Source organism: Mizuhopecten yessoensis, unplaced genomic scaffold, assembly GCF_002113885.1.
Source record: "Mizuhopecten yessoensis strain PY_sf001 unplaced genomic scaffold, ASM211388v2 scaffold11125, whole genome shotgun sequence".
Lineage (NCBI taxonomy): Eukaryota > Metazoa > Mollusca > Bivalvia > Pectinida > Pectinidae > Mizuhopecten > Mizuhopecten yessoensis.
This window is the reverse complement of record NW_018408892.1, coordinates 888,540-910,299: the sequence shown is the minus strand read 5'-3', so window position 1 is coordinate 910,299 and position 21,760 is coordinate 888,540. Positions and strand designations below refer to the sequence as shown.

Sequence of the window (21,760 nt, the reverse complement as noted above, 5' to 3'; positions counted from 1 at the left end):
ATTCGTTTCCCTGTGATTAACTCATTCACCCCTGAAGACACATTTGAACCCTTCCAATTCAAAGGTTGGAATAGTTCATTATGAAATTTCAGGGGTGAATGAGTTAATTAATCATATACCTAATGGGCAAGACTTATTGCCTCCAATATTATTTACATACAACGAATAGGAATCGCTACTCACGTCATTCATGTTCTCCAGGAGAGTGACAAGTGTATCGGTGGGACCAATAGTCACAGTCTTTATGTTTTCCTTGATTGTGTTGATGGAGTCGCCAGCACTAAGGACGACCAGGGACGGCATGTAGCTCGAGTCTGCAGGGTCAACCTTCATGTAGAGGCGATGGATCAGGATGTCGGGTTGTAACTCAAGACGGATCCAGTGCTAAATCGATAAAAAATATATATTATAAAGATGAAGTGAGATTATACTTCATGCTTATATTAAGGCTCTTATAATTAACGGGCCACATTAAGAAAAATACTTTTCACCCAAAGTTTAAATGCAAACCAGATATATGTCAAACTGACATGATGTATAATGCTAACCCTGACTCCTCTGTAATGAGTGAAATACAGTTTCATTATTACTTCTACATATTAAAAACAATTTTTCAAATACATGACTTTAATACGTAATTCTTAATAATTTAATCAAAGCAATGTGGAATTTAAAACTAGAAACATCTATTTGTCTTTCTATCTCTATTTAACTAAAGATTAAATATCAATGTAAAAAAAAATCAAAAATCATAAAAGCATTTACTGTATTACATTTTAACCAGTGAAATATCAGAACCAAATTCAAAATAGACCTTTGAAAATCACCAAATAGTAGTCCAGACATCCTGAAAGCTTTGATTGATTGATTGATTGGGAAATTCAATTATCCAGCAGACGAAGAAACGGGAAAATGAGTAGAAGGGATAAAGTATGGAGTGAAAGAAAAGAAGAGGGAGACAGGGGAGAGATGGAGCCATCTATGTATATATGTATATATGTACTTAATGTATAAATCTTATTTTTGTAAGAAGGCTCCTAGGCCTTATGTTTACCTTAACCTAACACTAGTCGTATTGCAGCACCAGGCCTGGACCGGTACTCCTGGCTATTCTAGAAATTTTGTTTGGTATATATATTTTTGAAGTCCTTCTAAATGTCTAATAAAGAGACACTAGTTCTAACAGCCGAAAAATAAATCGAACCCTATCCTCTGTGTCGGTGCTACCACGCCTACTCTGAAAGCTTTCAGAAATGTTTGAGTACAAACTGACCTTTCCCTGTGAACCAGAGCTCTGCCAGTAGCCACTGTTGCCTTCTATGAGACGGTGGGCCTGGTTTTCCCGGGAGGATACCATCAGACTCTTCACACAGCTGTGCCAGTCATCAATCATTGAGCCAGACAGTGGGAAAGACAACTTCTTCTTGTGTTTCCCTGGCTTACCAACCAGCACTGGCTCACTGCCTGTTAATGATTTTTTTTTAAATAATGTATACAGGGAAAGTTAAGGATTCATCATACTTTACTTTGTTTGCACCTTCTTTCCAGGAGAGTTCCGCACTCGATACAGTTAATTAATTATTCAATTACACATACAACAGATACACCAGATTCGTTTAGAGGTATACCTCTAACACAAACCAAAGTGAAATGTTTATAACTAACTGGTATAATCAATATTTGACAAGTGTTAATTTTATTCATCAGTTGAAATGTCATGTACAATGTACATTTTACTTACTGATATATTTGCTGTCATGACAGACTTGCCCTTATTATGGAGTGCAACAAGGAAGAAAATTAATCTGCGGCAAACGTTTCCTTGTATACAGTAGCATATCTACACCACTATCTAAATAGTTTTCATCCACACAATAGATTAATATTATTTTTACCCCCCCCCCTCCCCCCTTCAGATTTCCTTTGTCTGATAACTGAAACATCCTGAATTAATTTCCCAACTTCAGCATCTAAAAATAAGTTTTCCTTTGTGTGCACTTCTGATGAACAACATTCCACTACCTACTGTAGGTATAAGTGCCATCATGCAGTGGTATTTCCCCAATTATTCTTCATCTATCACAAAACTGGAAAGAACACAATTGCAGATCCAAAAGAATTTTGTGGACTTCAGAAAAAAACTTGTAACACAATCATCCCTCATTTTTCTTTTCAAAAACATCTTTTTCTTGGTCATTATCTAATTCAGACTTCATCTTCATTAAACATCTCGTGAGACCCCTTTGATGTTTCTCCAATCTGCCACTAGAATTCTAAAAGCTATGTCAGCAATGCGTTGCAGTGTAACAACAGACCGTGAAAATTACCTGGTTCTGAAATTCTGTTGAATGGATGACGATGTTTCTTTGAGCGAAAGCAATTTTCACAGAAGTCGAAATCTTCACACAATTTACACTTAAACCTTGGACCCACAATAGGGAAGACCTGGCATTCGTCACAACTGTAAACAGATATGAACCATATCAAATTTTAAGTCATTACAGTAACCAAAAATATGAACAGCAAAAAAATAAAAAATGTTTCGAAAAGCTTTGCCTGTTTAAGATGATAAGTATATTTTGCTATGATGCCATCTTAAAATGAAAATGACAAGAAAGAAATCTTTTAAAATTGAGATTCATGTCAGCAAAAATGACAGAAAATGTAAGAAAGATACATAATTTGATGTAAATAATTTTGATTTTAAATGTCAGCATGTCCATTTAACATGACTATATTTTTTATTGCAATTAGATCAATCCTGTTCTACTTATTTTTATCTGAAATGTGTGATTTTCTTCATTTTCAAGTTCAAGGGAGGAGCCTTACCTGACCCAGGGTGTGTACTGACTGGGAGAAGAGCCTTACCTGACCCTAGGGTGTGTACTGGGGGAGGAGCCTTACCTGACCCCAGGGTATGAACTGGGGGAGGAGCCTTACCTGACCCCAGGGTATGAACTTAGAGAGGTACCTAACCTGACTCGAGGGTGTGAACTGAGGGAGGAGCCTTACCTGACCCCAGGGTGTGTATTGACTGGGAGAAGAGCCTTACCTGACCCTAGGGTGTGTACTGGGTGAGGAGCCTTACCTGACCCCAAGGTGTGTACTGGGTTAGGAGCCTTACCTGACCCCAAGGTGTGTACTGGGTGAGGAGTCTTACCTGACCCCAGGGTGTGTACTGACTGGGAGAAGAGCCTTACCTGACCCCAGGGTGTGTACTGACTGGGAGAAGAGCTTTACCTGACCCCATGGTGTGTACTGACTGGGTGAGGGGCCTTACCTGACCCCAAGGTGTGTACTGGATGAGGAGCCTTACCCGAACCCAAGGTGTGTACTGGGTGAGGAGCCTTACCTGACCCCAAGGTGTGTACTGGGTGAGGAGCCTTACCTGACCCCAGGGTGTGTATTGGGAAGGAGCCTTACCTGACCCCAGGGTGTGTACTGGGAACTATCTCCATCTCATCAATAATGCCTGTCCAGTGGGCTTGCTGGGGAAAGTCTACAGTCAGGTCTCTCCCATTAGGGTTGATAGCTACAGTGATGATAACAAGTGATTTAGTACTTCAAATCTGGTATACATATGTTTCCTCAATATAACATAAAACATATTCAATATAAAAACCTGACCAGTATTATTAAACATAGTGTGAAAAATTCAATAAATCATTGTAAAATGTGTACAAATGGCAAGTAGAAAATGTTTCATAAAAATTAAGAATGCAATAATTTTCAATTTAATGGATATGGAGGTAACACCAAATCACAAAATTCAATAGAGCTTAAGGCAAAATATAAATAACTAAAGTCAGTGAAGTGGAAGTTATAAGTCAAATTTATCAACAGAAAAGGTAAATATTTAATGCCCCTTCAAGTAAGCAGCAGGGCTATGAAGAATATTTAAATATTTACAAGGCACTTTATTTTAGAAGTAGGGTTCCTAAGACTGTTAACAATGTTGTAATTTCCTGTCTTACCTGTTACCGTTCCAATACTGTGATGTGTCACAGAACCCCATTTGTAGGTGGGCATCGTCACACTTGGTTTGACTCGTACCTTGTCTCCAACTTTAATGGGTTGAGATGAACCTTTAAATAATCAAATTAAATATTTTAGTATAAAATATCTTAAACTTTCTGGAACTTTATCCTTCAAGGCCTTTTGTTCATTTCCCAATTATGTTTGATGAGTTCAAATTGTGTCAGATTTACCACCACTTAGGCCTACATGTCATATGCGTCAGATATATCTCAGTGCTCATACCTAGCTGTCCAAGGGTATACCGATGATTTAGACCTACCAGTGCTCATACCTAGCTGTCCAAGGGGATACAAATGATTTAGACCTACTAGTGCTCATACCTAGCTGTCCAAGGGGATACAAATGATTTAGACCTACCAGTGCTCATACCTAGCTGTCCAAGGGTATACCGATGATTTAGACCTACCAGTGCTCATACCTAGCTGTCCAAGGGGGATACAAATGATTTAGACCTACCAGTGCTCATACCTAGCTGTCCAAGGGGTTACAAATGAATTAGACCTACCAGTGCTCATACGATACCTAGCTGTCCAAGGGGGGGGTACCCATGAATTAAACCTACCAGTACTCAGACCTAGATGTCCAAGGAGTTCCACATGGATGTATCTGACCCAGTATGTTCCCTCCTTCCTTTGCCAATCAGCCTGAATGTTCAGGTCATGAAGTCCATCTCTGTCCAACTGGCAAGATAAATCAACAATATGTATTAATTGTGAAGGTACATCATTATGTTTCGATAATCGGTCACTCTATGTCAGTATGATACTGATGTCAATCAATTCCTTTAATTTCTTAACATATATAGACTTAATATCTAGCTGTTCTTTTATTTAAAATGCAGGTTTCCTTTTTATTTTTTAATAAAATAGGAATTTGATTCAGTTCAACTAGACAAACCATCTTTTTAGTGTCACCATTAAATGTAACACTGTATTATTTCTACTGAATTCCTTAAAAATAAAATGTGAACAATTTCTCAAAAAAACATTTCTTTATTGATAAAATGTTTCATTAATGATATTTCAAATGATAATTTGATAAATTACGGGAAAAAATCAAATCTCATTAAGAAGTCAAATTTAAGAAACTACCAAATAAAAATTTGAATTATCACTAAATGCGCACTGGCGTAAATGAATTCTTAATTACAGTTCTTTAAGAAATCAAGGTCAGGTTAAGTAGGAAGAACTCCTACACCAGATACAAGAGCCGTACTAACCTTGACCACCTTTCCTGTGTCGCCTTCCTGTACCTCTTCATACGTGCGACAACATCTGACAGTCATGCCTGTCTGAATGTTATCCTGCACATACATCGCATACTCGTCATTGCTTAGGAAATCTGACCGCCTCTTGTACGTCTGTACTGTACCAGTCGCTCCTAGCTCGCTCGAAATCTGTCCGAGAATAACAAACTTCGGTTCAAATTTCTACTCAATGATTAAACTCATGGCAGATGAAATATCTTTGAAACTTTTTCTATATTCTTTGTAACAGAACTGATAAGTAGAAGGAGAATCTTTTCAAAACCCATTTTTTTTTTAAACTGGAATCGACAAGCTTATCTCGCTATTTTACTTAAAACTTGATGCCATACACAAATGTATAACTTTATTGGTTTGAATCCACAAGCAGCCAACAAAATAACACCTACTCCGAACCGAAACAGTTTATATCCACTGGTAGTCTATACCTGCTGACTCACCACGAGACTAGAATTGGCATCGTAGGCTATGTCGAGATCGTCAAAGTCCTCCGAGGTGGAGTCGGACTCGGAGTAGGAGTCTACAGAGGACAGGCTCTCTGTGTCCGACTCCTCGTGTGTGCTGACCTCCGGGTGTTCTATCAGCCAGTTGACTAGTGCCTCGGGGCGAGGGTTGTCTCCCTCGGCCAGCAGTGATCCTCCAGCTATAACAAATTTAATCCCATCATCAATAAGATAGAGTTTCCAAGGGCTCTGTGTCAACAAAAACCAAATAAGGGTACCAATTTGTTTCAAGTTATCTAGCATTTTTCCAGGCTCTGAGTTGCCTACCCATTTACTTTGGCAAAGAGAAATACATCAAAGAAATATATGGTACTAACAACAATGTCCTTTTATACAAGAAACATCTTGGCTTTGATAATGGGATTGCCCTCCCAGACAACTTGATCATAAAGCAGGGAGCTTGTCCACTGCACTACCAGTCAAGATATCAATTTTGTTAATACTTTTTTGCAACAATATTTCACAAGCCATTCAGATTGATATGTCTCACCTATGCCCCGCTTTTACCATCAATGCACATATCAGAGAAACTAACTTAAATGCAAAAACTTAATGTTGATGGAGATGCTGACAAAGTCAATGGACCATGAAAAGCAGGCTGCATCCACATTTGATTCATGGGTTGAGATGTACTACCCAAGATGCATCTATGGTCCAAGTTTGGTTGGTCTAGCACTTATATACTTTCAGTGAAACTAACTAAAACACAAAAACTTAATGCTGACGCCGTCGATGGAAAAGCAACACCTTATAGCCTCGCTACCACGAATATACCACTTTGTGGCAGCGAGACAAAAAATGTTTTCACCCCCAAAGAGAATTACAACCTTTATGCTTGGATGTGAATGAGATACTTAAAGGTTGGGAAATACAATAGATGGTAGAATTTTTTCACCACTACATACCTACAGAGTTGATCGTACAGTATTACTGGTTGGTCATTCTTAAACATCTTAACTTTTCTATAAGCTATTAAACTTACCCATAGATTTAATAGCCATTTCCACATGCTTCCTCTGGAAGCCCATCTCCATTATCTGTGTAACGACTGCAGTTGGAGGAGGCTGCTGGGAAGAGGCCTTGGATTTTTTGGTCTTTGTTGTTCGGCTGCTGGTTGTATTGGCTGATGTTTGAGTCTTGTACGGCACTGACGCTTCATGCTCGCTTTCAGAGTCCGATGAGTCGGTCTCGTCTAGATCCAGCAAACTAGCAGCAGTTAGGTACTGACATACTGCCAGGGCGGCAGCCTAGAGGGAGAAAACAGATGATCTTTATAAACAGTTCCTAATTCAGATTTCCTGCAAACTAGTGTCAAATTCCAAAAAAAAATTAAAACTTATTAAAAGAAGAACGTCCAACATTTATGAATATATATATATGCAAATTTATAACTAAGATGATATTATCTTTTCACACACTTATTCAATAAAAGATTTGATCTTTGTATTAAATACAAGAATTTATAACAAGGTATCGGAATGTCTGGTTTCTAAAACTTTCACTCGGTGAAATGTTCATCCTCTACCCATAAAATTTGTGTCTGTCCGGTGTTGATTTGACCATTTACAGAGAAAATACTATATGCAGAAAGCTGTTACTGTGTAAATAAAGCCTACAAGTACAAACACAGCCAACAATCTCTAGTTCTTCCTGTATAAATACAGTCTATCTCCATCTCCTGTGGTGTGAACAGTCAAACTCTAGCTCCTTCCACATGACTAAGCCTACCTCTAGCTCCTCCCGTGTGAACACAGCCTTTAGCGGTGAAGGTTGTGTGGCACTCAGCATCAGCTGCTGAAGTATTGTAGAGGGCGCCTCTGGTCCATCACCCAGCTCATCATCGCTGCCAGACAGATCTGGATCAGGCGCAGGCACCGCCTCTTGGTTCACGCTCTGACTCATAATGAGGCGTAGCTTTTCCTGACGACTGAACAGCACACGACAAGCCCTGATAAGGCAGAGACGCAACTGCTGGCGTCGCAGGTCACATATGTCAAAGGACACGGATGCTGCAACAAAATACAGAAATAGATAATAGGTAACAGGATAGGAAAGTGAAGACTAAAACATTAATTACTCGAATCTGAGGATCAATGATCTTAAGAGGTCAAAATATTACAACATGACGTCATAGGATCACTTAGCCAGGAACTTGGTAAACAAAAAAGGCATCGCGATATATATCCCAAATGGTAAAATTTAACTCACATGCATAACAGTGTGTTACTCAGCATATACCTTACATCTTATCAATAGTGCTTAGTTACCGGTATGCATCACTCTTGCAACTTCATTCTCCGATAATGAATTTCATTGTGACTGTATATCTAGATATTTGAAAGTTGCGAAGAGTGATGAAAAAGGTCCAACAAATACTATGGACAAAAGAAACACTTAATTCAGGGAGAATGACCTCATCACATAGGGATGATAAGCAGGTGTGTAGTACTGATACGTACAGAGGAGCTCGGACTCCACACTAGCCATACTGGCAGCCAGTGGGGCGCGGTCTTTGATCAGGTCCTTGTCGGGCTTGGACACGGTGCTGGCCAGACTGATCAACCCTGACCACATGCTACAAACACGGTCATTCATTGGCAGCTTGTCCACACAAAACTCCACACTTTGACACTGTGCAAAGATATTTGTAAAAATACTACAGTTATCTCCACTTATACAATATAAACTCTGGCAATGTATAAAACCAGATATTGTAAAAAAATAATATTATTATTTCTTATTAATACGGAGCATAAAAAGTTTGTCCCTCAATATGAAATTTAGAATTTTGTGATTTTGTATTTTTTCTTGTATATCAACAGGTATTCTTGATACCAAGTGTTGGACTTTTAATTCAAATGAAACTGGTAATTGCAAAATTACATAAGATTTACTTGACTAGACATGTACACTTACAGCAGACAATTCCGTAAGTCTACAGGCTCGGAGAAAACCATCGTCAAACTGGACATGTATTTTTCCCTTAGGTGTGATACGGGCAATGGTGCCCTGATGAAACAGATCATGACAGACCCTTCCTCCCAGGTGTGGCCTGTTGTCAATCCCACCAATCAGAGTGAGGGCGGCCATGACACCTCGCTGGGGGTCTGGTGACATCACTATGCATGGATCCTGTAACACAACATACTGGTGAAAAGTCAACGCTACTTAGTGTAAAGTTAGTTAATATATTTGTTAATATCATACTTTCTGGAAACATCCTTTATCTCTATATATTGTATGTAATTTGGTTTGTTTAATATCATTTGATTTGTTTATGACCTCCTATGAATTTCATCTTCTATTTCCAGTTCCAGAAAGAAATAAAACATGTAAAAATTAACAGTACCAGCTTAAACCTGGTAAACAATGGTGACTATTTTAATAGCCCTGAATTAGACATATCACAATATCATTACAACAATTTCTTCAGGTTTAGACTGTCGACACAGCGTAAATATGGTACAAGACACAATATGATATCTAAAAACTTTGCACTCAATAAGAACAAATAAATCTGTTATTTTACGACAAATGGAAACTAAAATGTTGTATTCCAGTCACATTTAAAGACGGTTATGTCAAGTGGCTTAAAAAATGTATATTCTATATCAATTAACCTGATGTACTGGATATGCCAATAACTTGTAAGTCCCTTTATTTTGCGAGGTGTATATTGTTGGAAGAATGACATGAAATAGAAACTAATTCGAGATTCTCTAGATTAGCGTACATCATTGGAGGGCTGCACTCTGTCCACCATCAGTGTGGATATACTTGAGAGGCGCGAGATGATGTAGTTGTTGATGTGCTTGTTCCAGCATTCACATGTGTGCAGCTTCCGTAGCAGGGCGACAAGCTCTTCTGCGATGGTACTGGTGTAGGATGCGGTCAGAGACACTGGAGCCCGCTGTTTATGACCCTTCCTGGGAGTGTCCACTGCTCAAATGATAGGACATTATAGATTAACATTTGTCACATTAATGGGTTACTTCACAACATGGTGCCACATTTATCTATTGACACCAACTTACATCGTATTTTCTCCCAATTAAATAAGTAAAATCATACATATGGTAAGGAGAAAACCAAGCTTTACTTTACTATAAGGCATGAGTTCAATATTATCTTACACCTAACTTGTGTGAATGTTTTATTAAACAGAATCAACCTATCAACAGTTTGATAAACAGTCAAATTTGTATAAAGAGACCACCATTTGTGAGTCAATGAAATAATCTCCTATTGTAAGTGGTCTCAAAAACCATGAACAGTTAACAATCAAAATCACTACATTGGAGAGTTTTAAAAAAGACTTTTATTAACACAGGTCGTCTTGGAAGCAGGTTTGACTATGCTGTCAAATATCATTTTAAAAATCCACACAAAAATGCATCGTTAAATTCATCGAAATAATATGCAGAAAGCGTTTAGGAAATAAATTGATGTTGTGGAGGGCTCGGATCACTCACTCTGAGGCAGAAGTGTGGGGTCAGCCACACAGGACATCAGGATACGTCCCAACATCTCAAACAGCTGTTTTACAATGACCTTCACCCTCGACTCCTTCACTGACGGGTCCCAAGATGGCAGAACTGCTCTCAAGAACTTCAGAGTAAGAATCTGAAATCAATGCAAAGTCAACATTCAGAAATTTGACCGGAGGTGAAATATGTCGCAATGTTGAAAGTCAATCAATATTTGATATAATTTTTATGAAATCTGTACCACTGTTTAATGTTGTATAGCTTGCCTGTACATTTTAGATTTTTTGAAAAAATAACGGCACTTAATTATTAATTACAAAGGAAGTGGGAAGGGAGTACTGAGGAAATGAAAAGGCAAAAAAAAAGAGAATAATTGTAATGAAATTAAAATATAATTGGTTCCCTTCTCAGACAATTTTTTTTCTGAAAGTTCACAAAAAAAGAAAAGCTTTTGTCCCCCTCAAATGTCTGCAGATGAAGTAAAATTCAATCTAATTAAAATTATATCTTCACATCGCTCCCGTTTACTGATATGTCGCGTTGAAGATCTAACAACATCCCATAGAGGGTCACGTCAGAGGTCAACATGAAAGCATTATCGTATTTATAACAAGCCAATTAAAACGGGACATAACTCTTTCTTTCAACCAATCAGAAAGCAGGACCTGTAGCATTTAATGCAGACACCTCGTAGCCCAAAATCCACTTTTTTCGTCTGGTCCAGTGATAGTTTGAATATTGCGAAGCCTGTCATTGGTTAATTTTAGTTTCAGGTTGTTAAACTTTTTAACGACAACAACACCAGAAGAGGAAGTCTCTCTAATTTCAAAGCAAAATCCACAAATTGTACAAACGTTGTCTTGTAGATAGCCACGGCGTGGTGTCATGGGCGCCGCCATTTTCGATTACTCATTTGACACCTCTCTTTCTTTTATCATAGCAAGTGTGTTCCAAAATCATTACATCATCACTTACAGAAATGCGTAAGCTCTCATCTGATTGGTTAATGCAAAGGTCGCCTGAACATGACCCTCTACGGGATGTTGTTAGATCTTCAACGCGACATATCAGTAAACGGGAGCGATGTGAAGATATAATTTTAATTAGATTGAAGTAAAATTTTGAATGAGGATGCTGTCAGTCAAGGCTTACTTGTCTAGTGACACTCTTTGCTAGTTGTAATGTGTTGTCCTCTTCCAGCATCCTCAGCAGTAGATCTACCCAGCGCTGGGTGCTGAAGGCGTGACATATTGACGTCCCCGTGGCAATGGCTCGCATGAATCCCAGGGTGCACCAGCTGTGGTGTTGCTCACAGGCTACCTGGGCTGACACAGAGTTGGAGTCTACAAACAATCAGAAAACCTCTTCATTTGTTTTATATCTTAACCACCTTGTTTGCTTGTTTGTATGGTTGAGTGGTTTTACGTCCGCATCATTACCGAATAATTCGGCTATCCAGCCGACGAATCTCAACCACCTTCATACATGCGTTATAATACATGACAGATAAGTTTCCTGTAGTACAAGACTGGTTATATAATTAGTAGATCTATTAAACTGATATAACATTATTTTATCATAAGAATAATATGCTATTTCAATATCGATATATTACTTTTAATGGTATCTTAATGCATTTTCTTTACATTAAAGGTGTACATAAATTAATGCCTCTACTTTTAATGGGTTAGTGATGATATGTATTGCCAACATTGCATTGTATACTATTTTGTCAGGTATATTAAATAATAATAATTCAAGTTCTTATATACTGCTTTATCATAACATAGTTTGTAGGGGATTGTCTCAAAGCAGTTCACAAATTATTATCTGTGGTTATAGTGCCTTTGCAACCAGCCAATATCTTTCTCAACTCCCCTGGCGAGCATACAGCCGTTGCTGTCATTAATATATAGCAATAACCAAAAAACAACGTGCTTCTGTTTCCATTGTACTATATTTCATGATATTCCCTAAATTATATAAATGTGAATGAACAATTCTAGCGCTGCCCAAACGATGTACTAATTTACAGCTGAGTAGACTGGAACAAGCGGAGTAAAGTATCTTGCTCAAAGATACACCACAGTGCCGTGCCGTGACTCGAACCCGCAACCCTTCGGTCACGAGCCCGGCGTCCTACCACTAGACTACCGTGCCTCCATTAATATTATCAGATTAACAAAGTGAAATACAATAACTTGTTCTTACTGAGTCCATAGTTACAACCACTGTCCACGATGTTCCTCATCAGTCCGCACAAAGAATTGACAGCCTCTTTCTGGGTGGTTTCGGAGTGCAAAGCACAGCAGATTGCCAGTGAGCGCAGCAGGTGAAGGGAGGACCTCCTTAACAAGGCAGTGGGGTGTCTACTTTCTGGTTTGTTGGAGTCTGCAGGGCAAACATTTCATCAAAGCAATTGTAATAAATAAAGAAACAAGAACTTTTTAATTCAGATTGCAATATTATTTTGAACCGACAATTTCAAGGACGCTGGTGTCTTTACAAAGTCAGAAGACATGTAATGTCCTTATTGAAGAGAATAAATGTAATGGTTGAAGCTGTTCAGATTATGAGTAGCTTTAGAGTTGTTCACCCATAATTTCAAAATATGTAATTTTGTTGTGATTATGATTACAAATATAAACACAATCATTATTTAAGAAGTCATAATAGTCTTACAATTCAATTTATACACTCAAAAGAAAATAATACAGCAGAAAAATGTAATTCTGATCAAATTTGCTTCACAATTCATTTGCTGGTTTCAGGTAAATAACTTTATGTCATATTTCCCCTCATACTGACCAATGTCTAGTTCTTCATCCTCATCTTCATCATTATCAGGCATCTCTGGGGGTTCGGCCAGCTTGAGGTCATACTTGCCCTCCTTGCCCATTCTGTAACTATTGGTACTGCCAGTGTCCCACTGGACACGTATCCAGCCATCCTCTCCCAGCTCTCCAATCACTCGCCCCATACTGGGGGGAGGTCCATCCTGTACAACAGGTGTATATACATGTATATGTATAAATAACACTCCCATCACTCATTCCCTACTAAGAGGGGGTCCATTCTGTTCAATAGCTAGCATTGAACTCCCGGATCAATTGCAACATATTGATACAGTTACAATTAGAAACAGGCTGCTAATGAAGGAAGAATTTTCCAAATTCCTTGGGCTTTTTTCCCCCATTTTTCCCCCATTTTTCCCCCCACAAATTTCTGGCTTCTTTCAATCTGTCAGCTAGCAGACACCAACAAAAGAAACACAGGACCTTTAATGTAAGCTTTCTCTTTACATTTGTTATCTACTGCATGTTTAATTTAAAACACTTCACAAAAATTTTGTAAGCATCATTAAGATGACAACTTAATTAGTTGTGTATTATTACTGATATGAAAAGTGCTCAGTACTGTAAGTGTTTACAACTTTCTTCTTTATAAATTCATGACTCTCCATACCTGGTCTCCCCATTTCCAGTCCACACCACGAACAACTCGCATCCCGATTTTCATCATTGCCGCCAACTCTGGCCCAGAGATGGGAACAGGTTGTGACTGTTTCTTGTGTTTCTGCTCCTCAAGGACAGCACATATAGAGCTGGAGTTGTCCTGTATCATCCGCTCTGGATCTGGGCCTGCAACCATTTCACTAATTTTATCTAAGGTTGTCTCCCCTGTATAATGCTTTTATGATAACATTATCAATGCTATTTACAGGGCATCTTTGCCTAAGTTTGACTGTTTTTTTTTTTTTTTTGCAATTTGTCATAGAACAATAGAATCAAAATAATAAAAGTGCAAGGCACATTTCGTTATTATTAAATCATTATAAGAACATTTGTTTTCCATCCTGTAAACAGATATTTGTCATCACTTCATTTTCCATTTGATCAATACTGTTTAGTTTGACAGAACATGCACTTAGAATTTTGGACAACGCAATATGGTTGTTCCCAAAAATTTAACTAGATTAATAATTTTCTATAACAATTTCAATTATCTACAATTTTCTATTCAATTTGCCACTAACAATAGCCGGAAGGATTCCTTACCTGCCAGACGTAACATGCCACTAACAATAGCCGGAAGGATTCCTTACCTGCCAGACGTAACAGGGTCTGTGTAAGTCCCAAGACACCCGAGTTCATGAGGAGGCTGAGACTGTTAGAATGGTGCTCCGACACCAGGATACCCATCGTGGCCAGGAGGAAGCGTGAGTGAGGCAGCGCACCAAGGCTAAGTCTCTCCTACAACATTCAGGCAAGTTAACAGAAATGTAAATATAAAGATACTTAAATACACCAGAGCTGCTTTCCTTAATCTGGTTCAACCATTTCAACTGGCTGAACCTGAAAAGAATCAACAGGCACAGGTCAAGACCAAAGTTGACCTCTGAAAAATTTGGCATGTGTAGATCGAAGGGTCCGGTTATAATACTTGTCTGACAATAAATGCCTGATAATCCCTGGTTTGCAGTATTTCTACATTAAATAAGGTTCATTCACATACAGAATGTATTTTAGGGAAAATCATGATTTTTTTACAATGGAAACAGAAGCACATGCTTGTTTGGTTATTGCTATTTTTTAAATAGAAAATCTGAAATTGTGCATTCTGAGCTCTGCCTATTTGTTTAGCCCAGAGCCAGTGTCGTTAAGACCGTTTCAACCAGATAAACCAAAAAGATGGCCAAGAAAATTGTGAGGGAGGCAGGCCACCTACCTATCATATTTCTATAAATAATATTGCTCTCTCTGACTACTGTAAAATATATGGTATTAAGGCATGCTTACCTTTCCTGAGTCAGTACTTGGGGTAGATGGATTGATGCCCCGGGCCTTAAACATCATGTCGGACTGTATGATGCCGTTACGGAGCTCATTAATAGCCCACCTGTACAGGTGAGAGAAAGCGAGCTCCAGGAGGATCCGGTCACACGGTGGGATAAGCTTCACATTGGACAGGCAGTGGGGGACTGGTTCACTACAGCAAAGGAAAGGCAAGTTATTACCAAAAGACTTCAGAACAGATATAACTGTTATTTCCATACCCTTTGACTGAAAAAAACTTTGTAGGTAAAAGATTCCACTGACCAACATCGGATACAAACCAGGCAATTTTGTAGTAAAGATAGTTTTTATATAGATACTAGGTCATTTTATAAGTTAGAGAGTCTATATATGAAGATATGTACCGGGCCATTTTATAAGTTAGAGAGTCTATATATATATAGATATGTAATGGGCCATTTTATAAGTTAGATAGTCTATATATGTAGATATGTACCGGGCCATTTTATAAGTTAGAGAGTCTATATATGTAGATATGTACCGGGCCATTTTATAAGCTAGAGAGTCTATATATATATAGATATGTACCGGGCCATTTTATAAGTTAGAGAGTCTATATATTTACGGATATGTACCGGGCCATTTGATAAGTTAAAGAGTCTATATAATTATGCAGATATGTACCAGGCCATTTTATAAGCTAGAGAGTCTCTATATTTATAGATATGTACCGGGTCATTTTATAAGTTAAAGAGTCTATATATGTAGTTATGTACCGGGCCATTTTATACGCTAGAGAGTCTATATATATATAGATATGTACCGGGCCATTTCATAAGTTAGAGAGTCTATATATGTGGATATGTACCGGGCCATTTTATACGCTAGAGAGTCTATATATATATAGATATGTACCAGGCCATTTTATAAGCTAGAGAGTCTATATATTTATAGATATGTACCGGGCCATTTTATAAGTTAGAGAGTCTATATATATGTAGATATGTACCGGGCCATTTTATAAGTTAGAGAGTCTATATATTTATAGATATGTAACGGGCCATTTTATAAATTAGAGAGTCTATATATTTATAGATATGTACCGGGCCATTTTATAAGTTAAAGAGTCTATATAATTATGCAGATATGTACCAGGCCATTTTGCCGACAGTGAGGAGCCCTTGCCATCCACATAGCACAGCGTACTTGACGGAAGGGATCAGGTGATCTTTGTGTACCAATCCCAGCATGCTCTGTATACCCTTTAGTCGTAACTGGGCACGCTCCACCTGTAGAAGAAGGTCACAATCATTAACAACCTTTGACAAATATCAAATATTTCCTAATAGTGTCGACTAAATATTTAATCTTGATTCATCGCAATCAAGAAAAGGTCCTGAAGAAGTGGATACTGTGGGCAAAACCGCTCGACAAACAACCAAATAAAAGTAGAAGAACCCGCCCCAAGATTGTTGTGATTTATTCTCCTGATTTGAGTTTACCCTAATTCACCAATCCCCTGCATACCTTCGGGTATCCAGGGGAAGGGCGAAGGACCCAATTATCTACTATACAAACGACAACGACGTTGGCTCTATTACCCGTGACATCAATATTGTAACATTTTACATTAGGAACATCACTCTATATATTGTAGGTGGGAAATAAAAGGTGTTTGCTTAGCAACAGAAAGAGAAGGGTTGGCTATATCACCTGTGACATCAATATTGTAACATTTTACAGTAGGAACATCTCTATATATATATTGTTTGTGGGAAATAAAAGGTGTTTGCTTAGCAACAGAAGGAGAAGGGCTGGTATAGCTACCTGATAATGAAGAGACCTGCGGAGCTTTTCAATGTCAATGGGATGTTCGTAGAGGACAAACTCAATGATGTTGTTGACAAGTGGCATCTCCATCTTACAGCCGGTTAGTCGCTGTCGTAGCCAGCTGAACTTCTGGGAACTTGTCACTGCACCCACTATGTGACTCCACGAATCAACCTTCAACATAATTGTAAAAGTTTGTTGAAATAGTTTTGTTTTGTTTGTTTGTGTTTTACGTCCTATTAACAGCTATGGTCATTTAAGGACATGCCAGGTTTTTGTGGCGGTGGAAAGCTGTAGTTCCCGGAGGATTTTTTCCCTCTAAGTATTGCATCTTATTTAGTTTGTTTTTGAACATGTGAATAGACACAACTTCTTTTACCTGTAATATCATGTTTTTATAGTCAATTGCTGAACAAATAATTGCACAGGTTAAATCTATGAGACCATTGGGGCATTTTTGTTATGGTCATCAGTATATCCATATTTATAAAGCATTTAAAAAGATTTGTTAATAAAAAAATACTTTCTTAGTGAAAACACTTGTCATATTCCACATAATATCATGTTTTCTTTTGACACATGACATGATATTTAGCGGAATGCACAATAACACCAACCTTTTTGTCTGTTGCGTCTAAAGCTTGAGTCTCTGTAACAACAGGAGGGGCTGTCCCCTTTGCGAAAACCTTCACCTCTCCCGCGTCGGTATTCTCCTCTGGCCTTGGTGGGTCATTGGTTTGTGCGGGTGTGGGGTTCTCCCCGCCGGTGGCACCTTCTGTCTGGGACAGCGACATTGCCAGAATACTGGCCTCCTTGGTCTCCGTCTCTGTTTCCTCTATAACCTCAGACAGACCTGGGGAAGCATTCGTGTTAATTTCAGTTAAAAAATATTGAAGGTACGATGATACAATTTATTGGCATACAAATTAATGGCTTTGCCATGTTGTTTATAACATATGTTTTACTTCTCATTAAATTTGTTGTATTGAAATTTTCACCTAAAAAAATTCTTTGATAATTAATACATGTACCCCAATATTGTATCTGAGCTGAAATAAATCTAAGTTGTACTTTTCATTCAGTTAGCTGCAATATCATTCAATACAACTTTTTTTAGTTTTACAAGAATTTATCATGTTACCATTTCTAAAGCTCTAAGCATCATAACTGTTTTGTAGATACTGTGCACTTCACAAATCATTTACTCAAAAGTTGTATCGACAAATTATTTGAATAACATCAGAATTGTGATGATTATTCCTAAACGGAGCCAAATGTGTTATCGTGAAAAACATAAAGAAAATGAAACATTGTGAATTAGCACAAATTTTTTTTTAAAGTACAATCGTTTTCATAAGAATTCAAAACTGCCCAAAGCATGGCTTTTATGTTGACTATACTTCATTCTGAAGAAAAGACTCCTGGTTTTTCACCCTGAATTTTACCTTTAAAATCAATGGAATATTTTACATTATGCTTTCAGCACAAAAAATATTTCACTGCATAGAAAAGCTTAAACAATAGATTATTTTGCAATATTCAGTAGTTAAACACTGACGATGCGAAAATAGACCAGTTTAAGCGAGTTTCGCGAGGCTATTATTGCATCGTCGATAGCCAACCTGGATCAATAATTACGTAATTTCAGTACTCAAATTGTGCGTTCGAACAATCCAAAACGTGTGTAAGCAGGGTTCGAACTATCACTAGACAGAAAAAAAATATTTTCATTATTCAAAAAGTGTGGTCGAACTATCCGCCTATTCTAACTGACCGGAGGTTTACCATAGGCATCACCGTAAATAATTTCAAAATTTTGTAAAATCAAACCTCGCCAATAATAATGTGTAATTTTTCAGAGGGCCCCGAGATCTAGTGGTCAGAGCAACACCCTCCAGTCAGAACAGCTGTGTCATACTTACATTTGGTCTTCTTTTTCTCTGTCATGACTTTGCTGACAACATCCCTCCAACGTGGCACACTCTTCAAAAGCTGAGAACGGGTGATGGCATTCACTTCGTTCCCTACAGCAGGTCGAAGTTCATTGAACAGGAAGTGACATCGTTCTAGAACTGGTGCACAGACTTCCTTGTAGGATCTTGCCTGGTCTTGATGAACCTGTGAGGGTAGGAGAAATTTCAGAACAGACTAATTACCAAGATGTACTGTGGGTACTCAATTTCAATTTAACCCTTTTCACCACTGTAGACCATAATGGACCCCTCCATATCAATGCATGGTAGAGTCTACTAAAGTTACATAGGGGTGAAAGGGATTAAAGGGAGTTAGAACATTTTTAACATTTGCCTCCGGTTTTTCGTATTATTGCATTGGTTTATGATGATTAAAAACCACTATATTCTTATATCTTTTAAAATTTGAAATAATTTTAATTTTAATGAATCCAAAATAAGATATTCATAGGTTGTGTTCAAAGACATGCCTTACAGCAAATTAAAACTAGGGTAGATATATAGGATCTTACATGAGTTTCCATTTCATATGAGATTAATGAAATGAGCCTAAGAATTTTTCAATTTAGTGAGCCACTGGAAAGCTAAAATGAAAAATTAGTGACGAGTTTCATAAATTTCATATGAAACGAAAAACGAGTGGAAGACCCTTTTTATCACATAATCAAGATTTGTGGCATTTATTCATGTGAAACGACAATTTTCATGCAAATCTTGAAATGTAAAAAGCTGCATTTTGACTCCAGTGCATAAGTCTGTGATGTCATGTACTTGTCCTAGGTGTGACGTCACAATTGAAACAATTTAATCTTACAACCAACCGCAGGGTTGATAGGTCATATGAAATGGGTTAACACACAAAAAAATATGACATGGGTATATATTCACTGGATAACACAGTACATTATGTGATAAATTATAAATCCAATTTGAGGATTACCTTGATGAGGTGACGCTTTGCCTGAGCAACAACTTTGAACAGTTCCACAATGGACTTGGGGAGAGGCTGCTTGCTCTGCTCCATCTGGCCGTGCTCAACAAGAGAAATGGCCACATGGCCGAGGTCATGGTGACGCAGCAACAGGGCAATCAATAGTCTGAAAAACACAGCATCACAGGTGGAGTGTCAATGGATCGGCAACCGTTCAACATTGCAATTCATTCCATCAGAGTCAAGTCTGACAAAGATAAATACCAATAGACCTGTCTACGGAAAAGTTTTCAAATGGATGCCTATCTATCTTCTTTTCATTTTCATTTTAGCTTGCCAAAAGCTTGATGCAAACATCAATTTCTAGATAAGTTTCACAAGCATCCTTTGAAATGAAAACTCATCCTAGATTTAGTATAATAAGTCATTATTAACATGTACCTGCCCACTTTTTTGATGTCTAAAAGTCCTATTAAAAACCCTACCTCATATATATAGACACATATGAAAGGGTATGTCGGAGATTCACACATTCACTTTTTACCCAGCTACTTGCTAAATCATACATACTTCATTTCGTTTAGATTCAAACTATGTCATTTGATGCTATTATTTTGTCATAAAAGTCTTTTAGTAATTTATAAGTTTATTTTTTTAATTTTGCTGTACGGTTTCTTCCCTTTGAAAATTTGAACGGTAGGCAAATGATGCATTCATGAAAAGTGTATAATCATTATACATCCTACCTGCCAACTTCCTCGATGGGGTGATCGTGATGAAAGTCTATATGCAACATGTGCTGTTTGAAATACTTCTCCATGATTCCCAGGAAGGATTTGGTAAAGTGATCCTGTGTGCGACCCTCGGCCAAAGACTGAAGGAACGGCCGTGACACATCTGCCTGGGAGGCCTGGCGGTCAAACAGCTTCTCTTTGTCCTGGACAGGGAAGTGTCGCGGTTCGGAGGTCGGTGGTGTACCTATAAAATAGGTGTGAATGGTCATACTGGACAGATATTTTTAATTAACTCCTGAAATCTCGTAATGAACTATTCCAACCTTTGAATTGGAAGAGTTCAAATATGTCTTCAGGGGTGAATGAGTAAATATTTAAGGTACACAGTGATTCCAGAACAATTAAGAAAACATCAATAGGCAAATGAAGAACAAACTGCTTAACTATTATTGTGTGTTGCATGCACAACAAGACAAATCTACAGAGACATGATACATTAAATTTTTTGTTGATAAGACAAAAAAAATACCTTGTTATACAAGACTGTCTCCCCTATCACATACAAAGTCGGTTTCCCTAGCATCAAACAAATTTCCCCTCTTTACTGTTACTGGACATTGTGATAATAACAACATAAATTTACAAACATAAAGTAGTCGCATGCAATTCTGTATCGCAAGATGTGATTGAAAATATTTCCAAATTAAAAAAAATATAGGTGTTGGAATGCATGGGAATAACTTTTATCCTAACGGTGATATATAAAAACAATAAATGTGCTTTTACTTTTACAAGTGGATTCACCTGGCGTTGTGTTACAGGAAGGCGTTCGGCTCTCGCCCTTTTCTTCCTCAAAGCGGTTCTTTGGCTGTAGGACCTGAAGTCCCCCTGTGAAGAACTGGGACTGTAGCCAATGGCTGTACTCCTGTTCTTCCTGGGACAGTGGTGTGCTACAGGCCATGTAGGCTGCATGCAGGCCAAGGAGCATGCCCAGAGCCCGTTCAATGTCCATTAGGGGCGAAGAGGCAGAGCTTGTGTCTGACGTCTGCACTGTGTCCTTCTCCGGCTATGATTACAAAATAATGTGAATAACTATATATCAGATATATACAAACACAATCTGGTGCACAGAACTATAAAGATTAACTGCAGTATACAGGTTGAATGTGTCTTTTTTTCTAAAATCTTTATGAAGGGATTAGGA

General features: G+C 38.0%; 1 protein-coding gene across 7 annotated transcripts in view; it reads right to left on the bottom strand.

Annotated features, from left to right (window-relative positions):
• LOC110466242 (E3 ubiquitin-protein ligase HERC2-like) overlaps window positions 1-21,760 on the bottom strand; it is a 107,613-nt gene that overhangs the window by 29,672 nt on the left and 56,181 nt on the right. For 5 of the 7 annotated variants that reach the window (XM_021522639.1, XM_021522642.1, XM_021522643.1 and 2 more), the window contains 27 exons: window positions 21,343-21,622; window positions 20,569-20,800; window positions 19,832-19,988; window positions 18,841-19,036; window positions 17,536-17,771; window positions 16,916-17,092; window positions 16,241-16,377; window positions 15,092-15,281; window positions 14,398-14,545; window positions 13,758-13,933; window positions 13,101-13,290; window positions 12,504-12,683; window positions 11,445-11,635; window positions 10,278-10,428; window positions 9,539-9,744; window positions 8,722-8,937; window positions 8,265-8,436; window positions 7,534-7,814; window positions 6,788-7,052; window positions 5,731-5,945; window positions 5,258-5,434; window positions 4,601-4,718; window positions 3,975-4,085; window positions 3,424-3,532; window positions 2,328-2,461; window positions 1,274-1,464; window positions 184-384 (listed from right to left, as the gene is read on the bottom strand). In XM_021522639.1, the coding sequence (XP_021378314.1) occupies window positions 184-384; window positions 1,274-1,464; window positions 2,328-2,461; window positions 3,424-3,532; window positions 3,975-4,085; window positions 4,601-4,718; window positions 5,258-5,434; window positions 5,731-5,945; window positions 6,788-7,052; window positions 7,534-7,814; window positions 8,265-8,436; window positions 8,722-8,937; window positions 9,539-9,744; window positions 10,278-10,428; window positions 11,445-11,635; window positions 12,504-12,683; window positions 13,101-13,290; window positions 13,758-13,933; window positions 14,398-14,545; window positions 15,092-15,281; window positions 16,241-16,377; window positions 16,916-17,092; window positions 17,536-17,771; window positions 18,841-19,036; window positions 19,832-19,988; window positions 20,569-20,800; window positions 21,343-21,622 (5,037 nt within the window). The remainder of the gene's footprint in view (window positions 1-183; window positions 385-1,273; window positions 1,465-2,327; window positions 2,462-3,423; window positions 3,533-3,974; window positions 4,086-4,600; window positions 4,719-5,257; window positions 5,435-5,730; window positions 5,946-6,787; window positions 7,053-7,533; window positions 7,815-8,264; window positions 8,437-8,721; window positions 8,938-9,538; window positions 9,745-10,277; window positions 10,429-11,444; window positions 11,636-12,503; window positions 12,684-13,100; window positions 13,291-13,757; window positions 13,934-14,397; window positions 14,546-15,091; window positions 15,282-16,240; window positions 16,378-16,915; window positions 17,093-17,535; window positions 17,772-18,840; window positions 19,037-19,831; window positions 19,989-20,568; window positions 20,801-21,342; window positions 21,623-21,760) is intronic. The other 2 variants (XM_021522640.1, XM_021522641.1) reach the window with 2 other exon arrangements.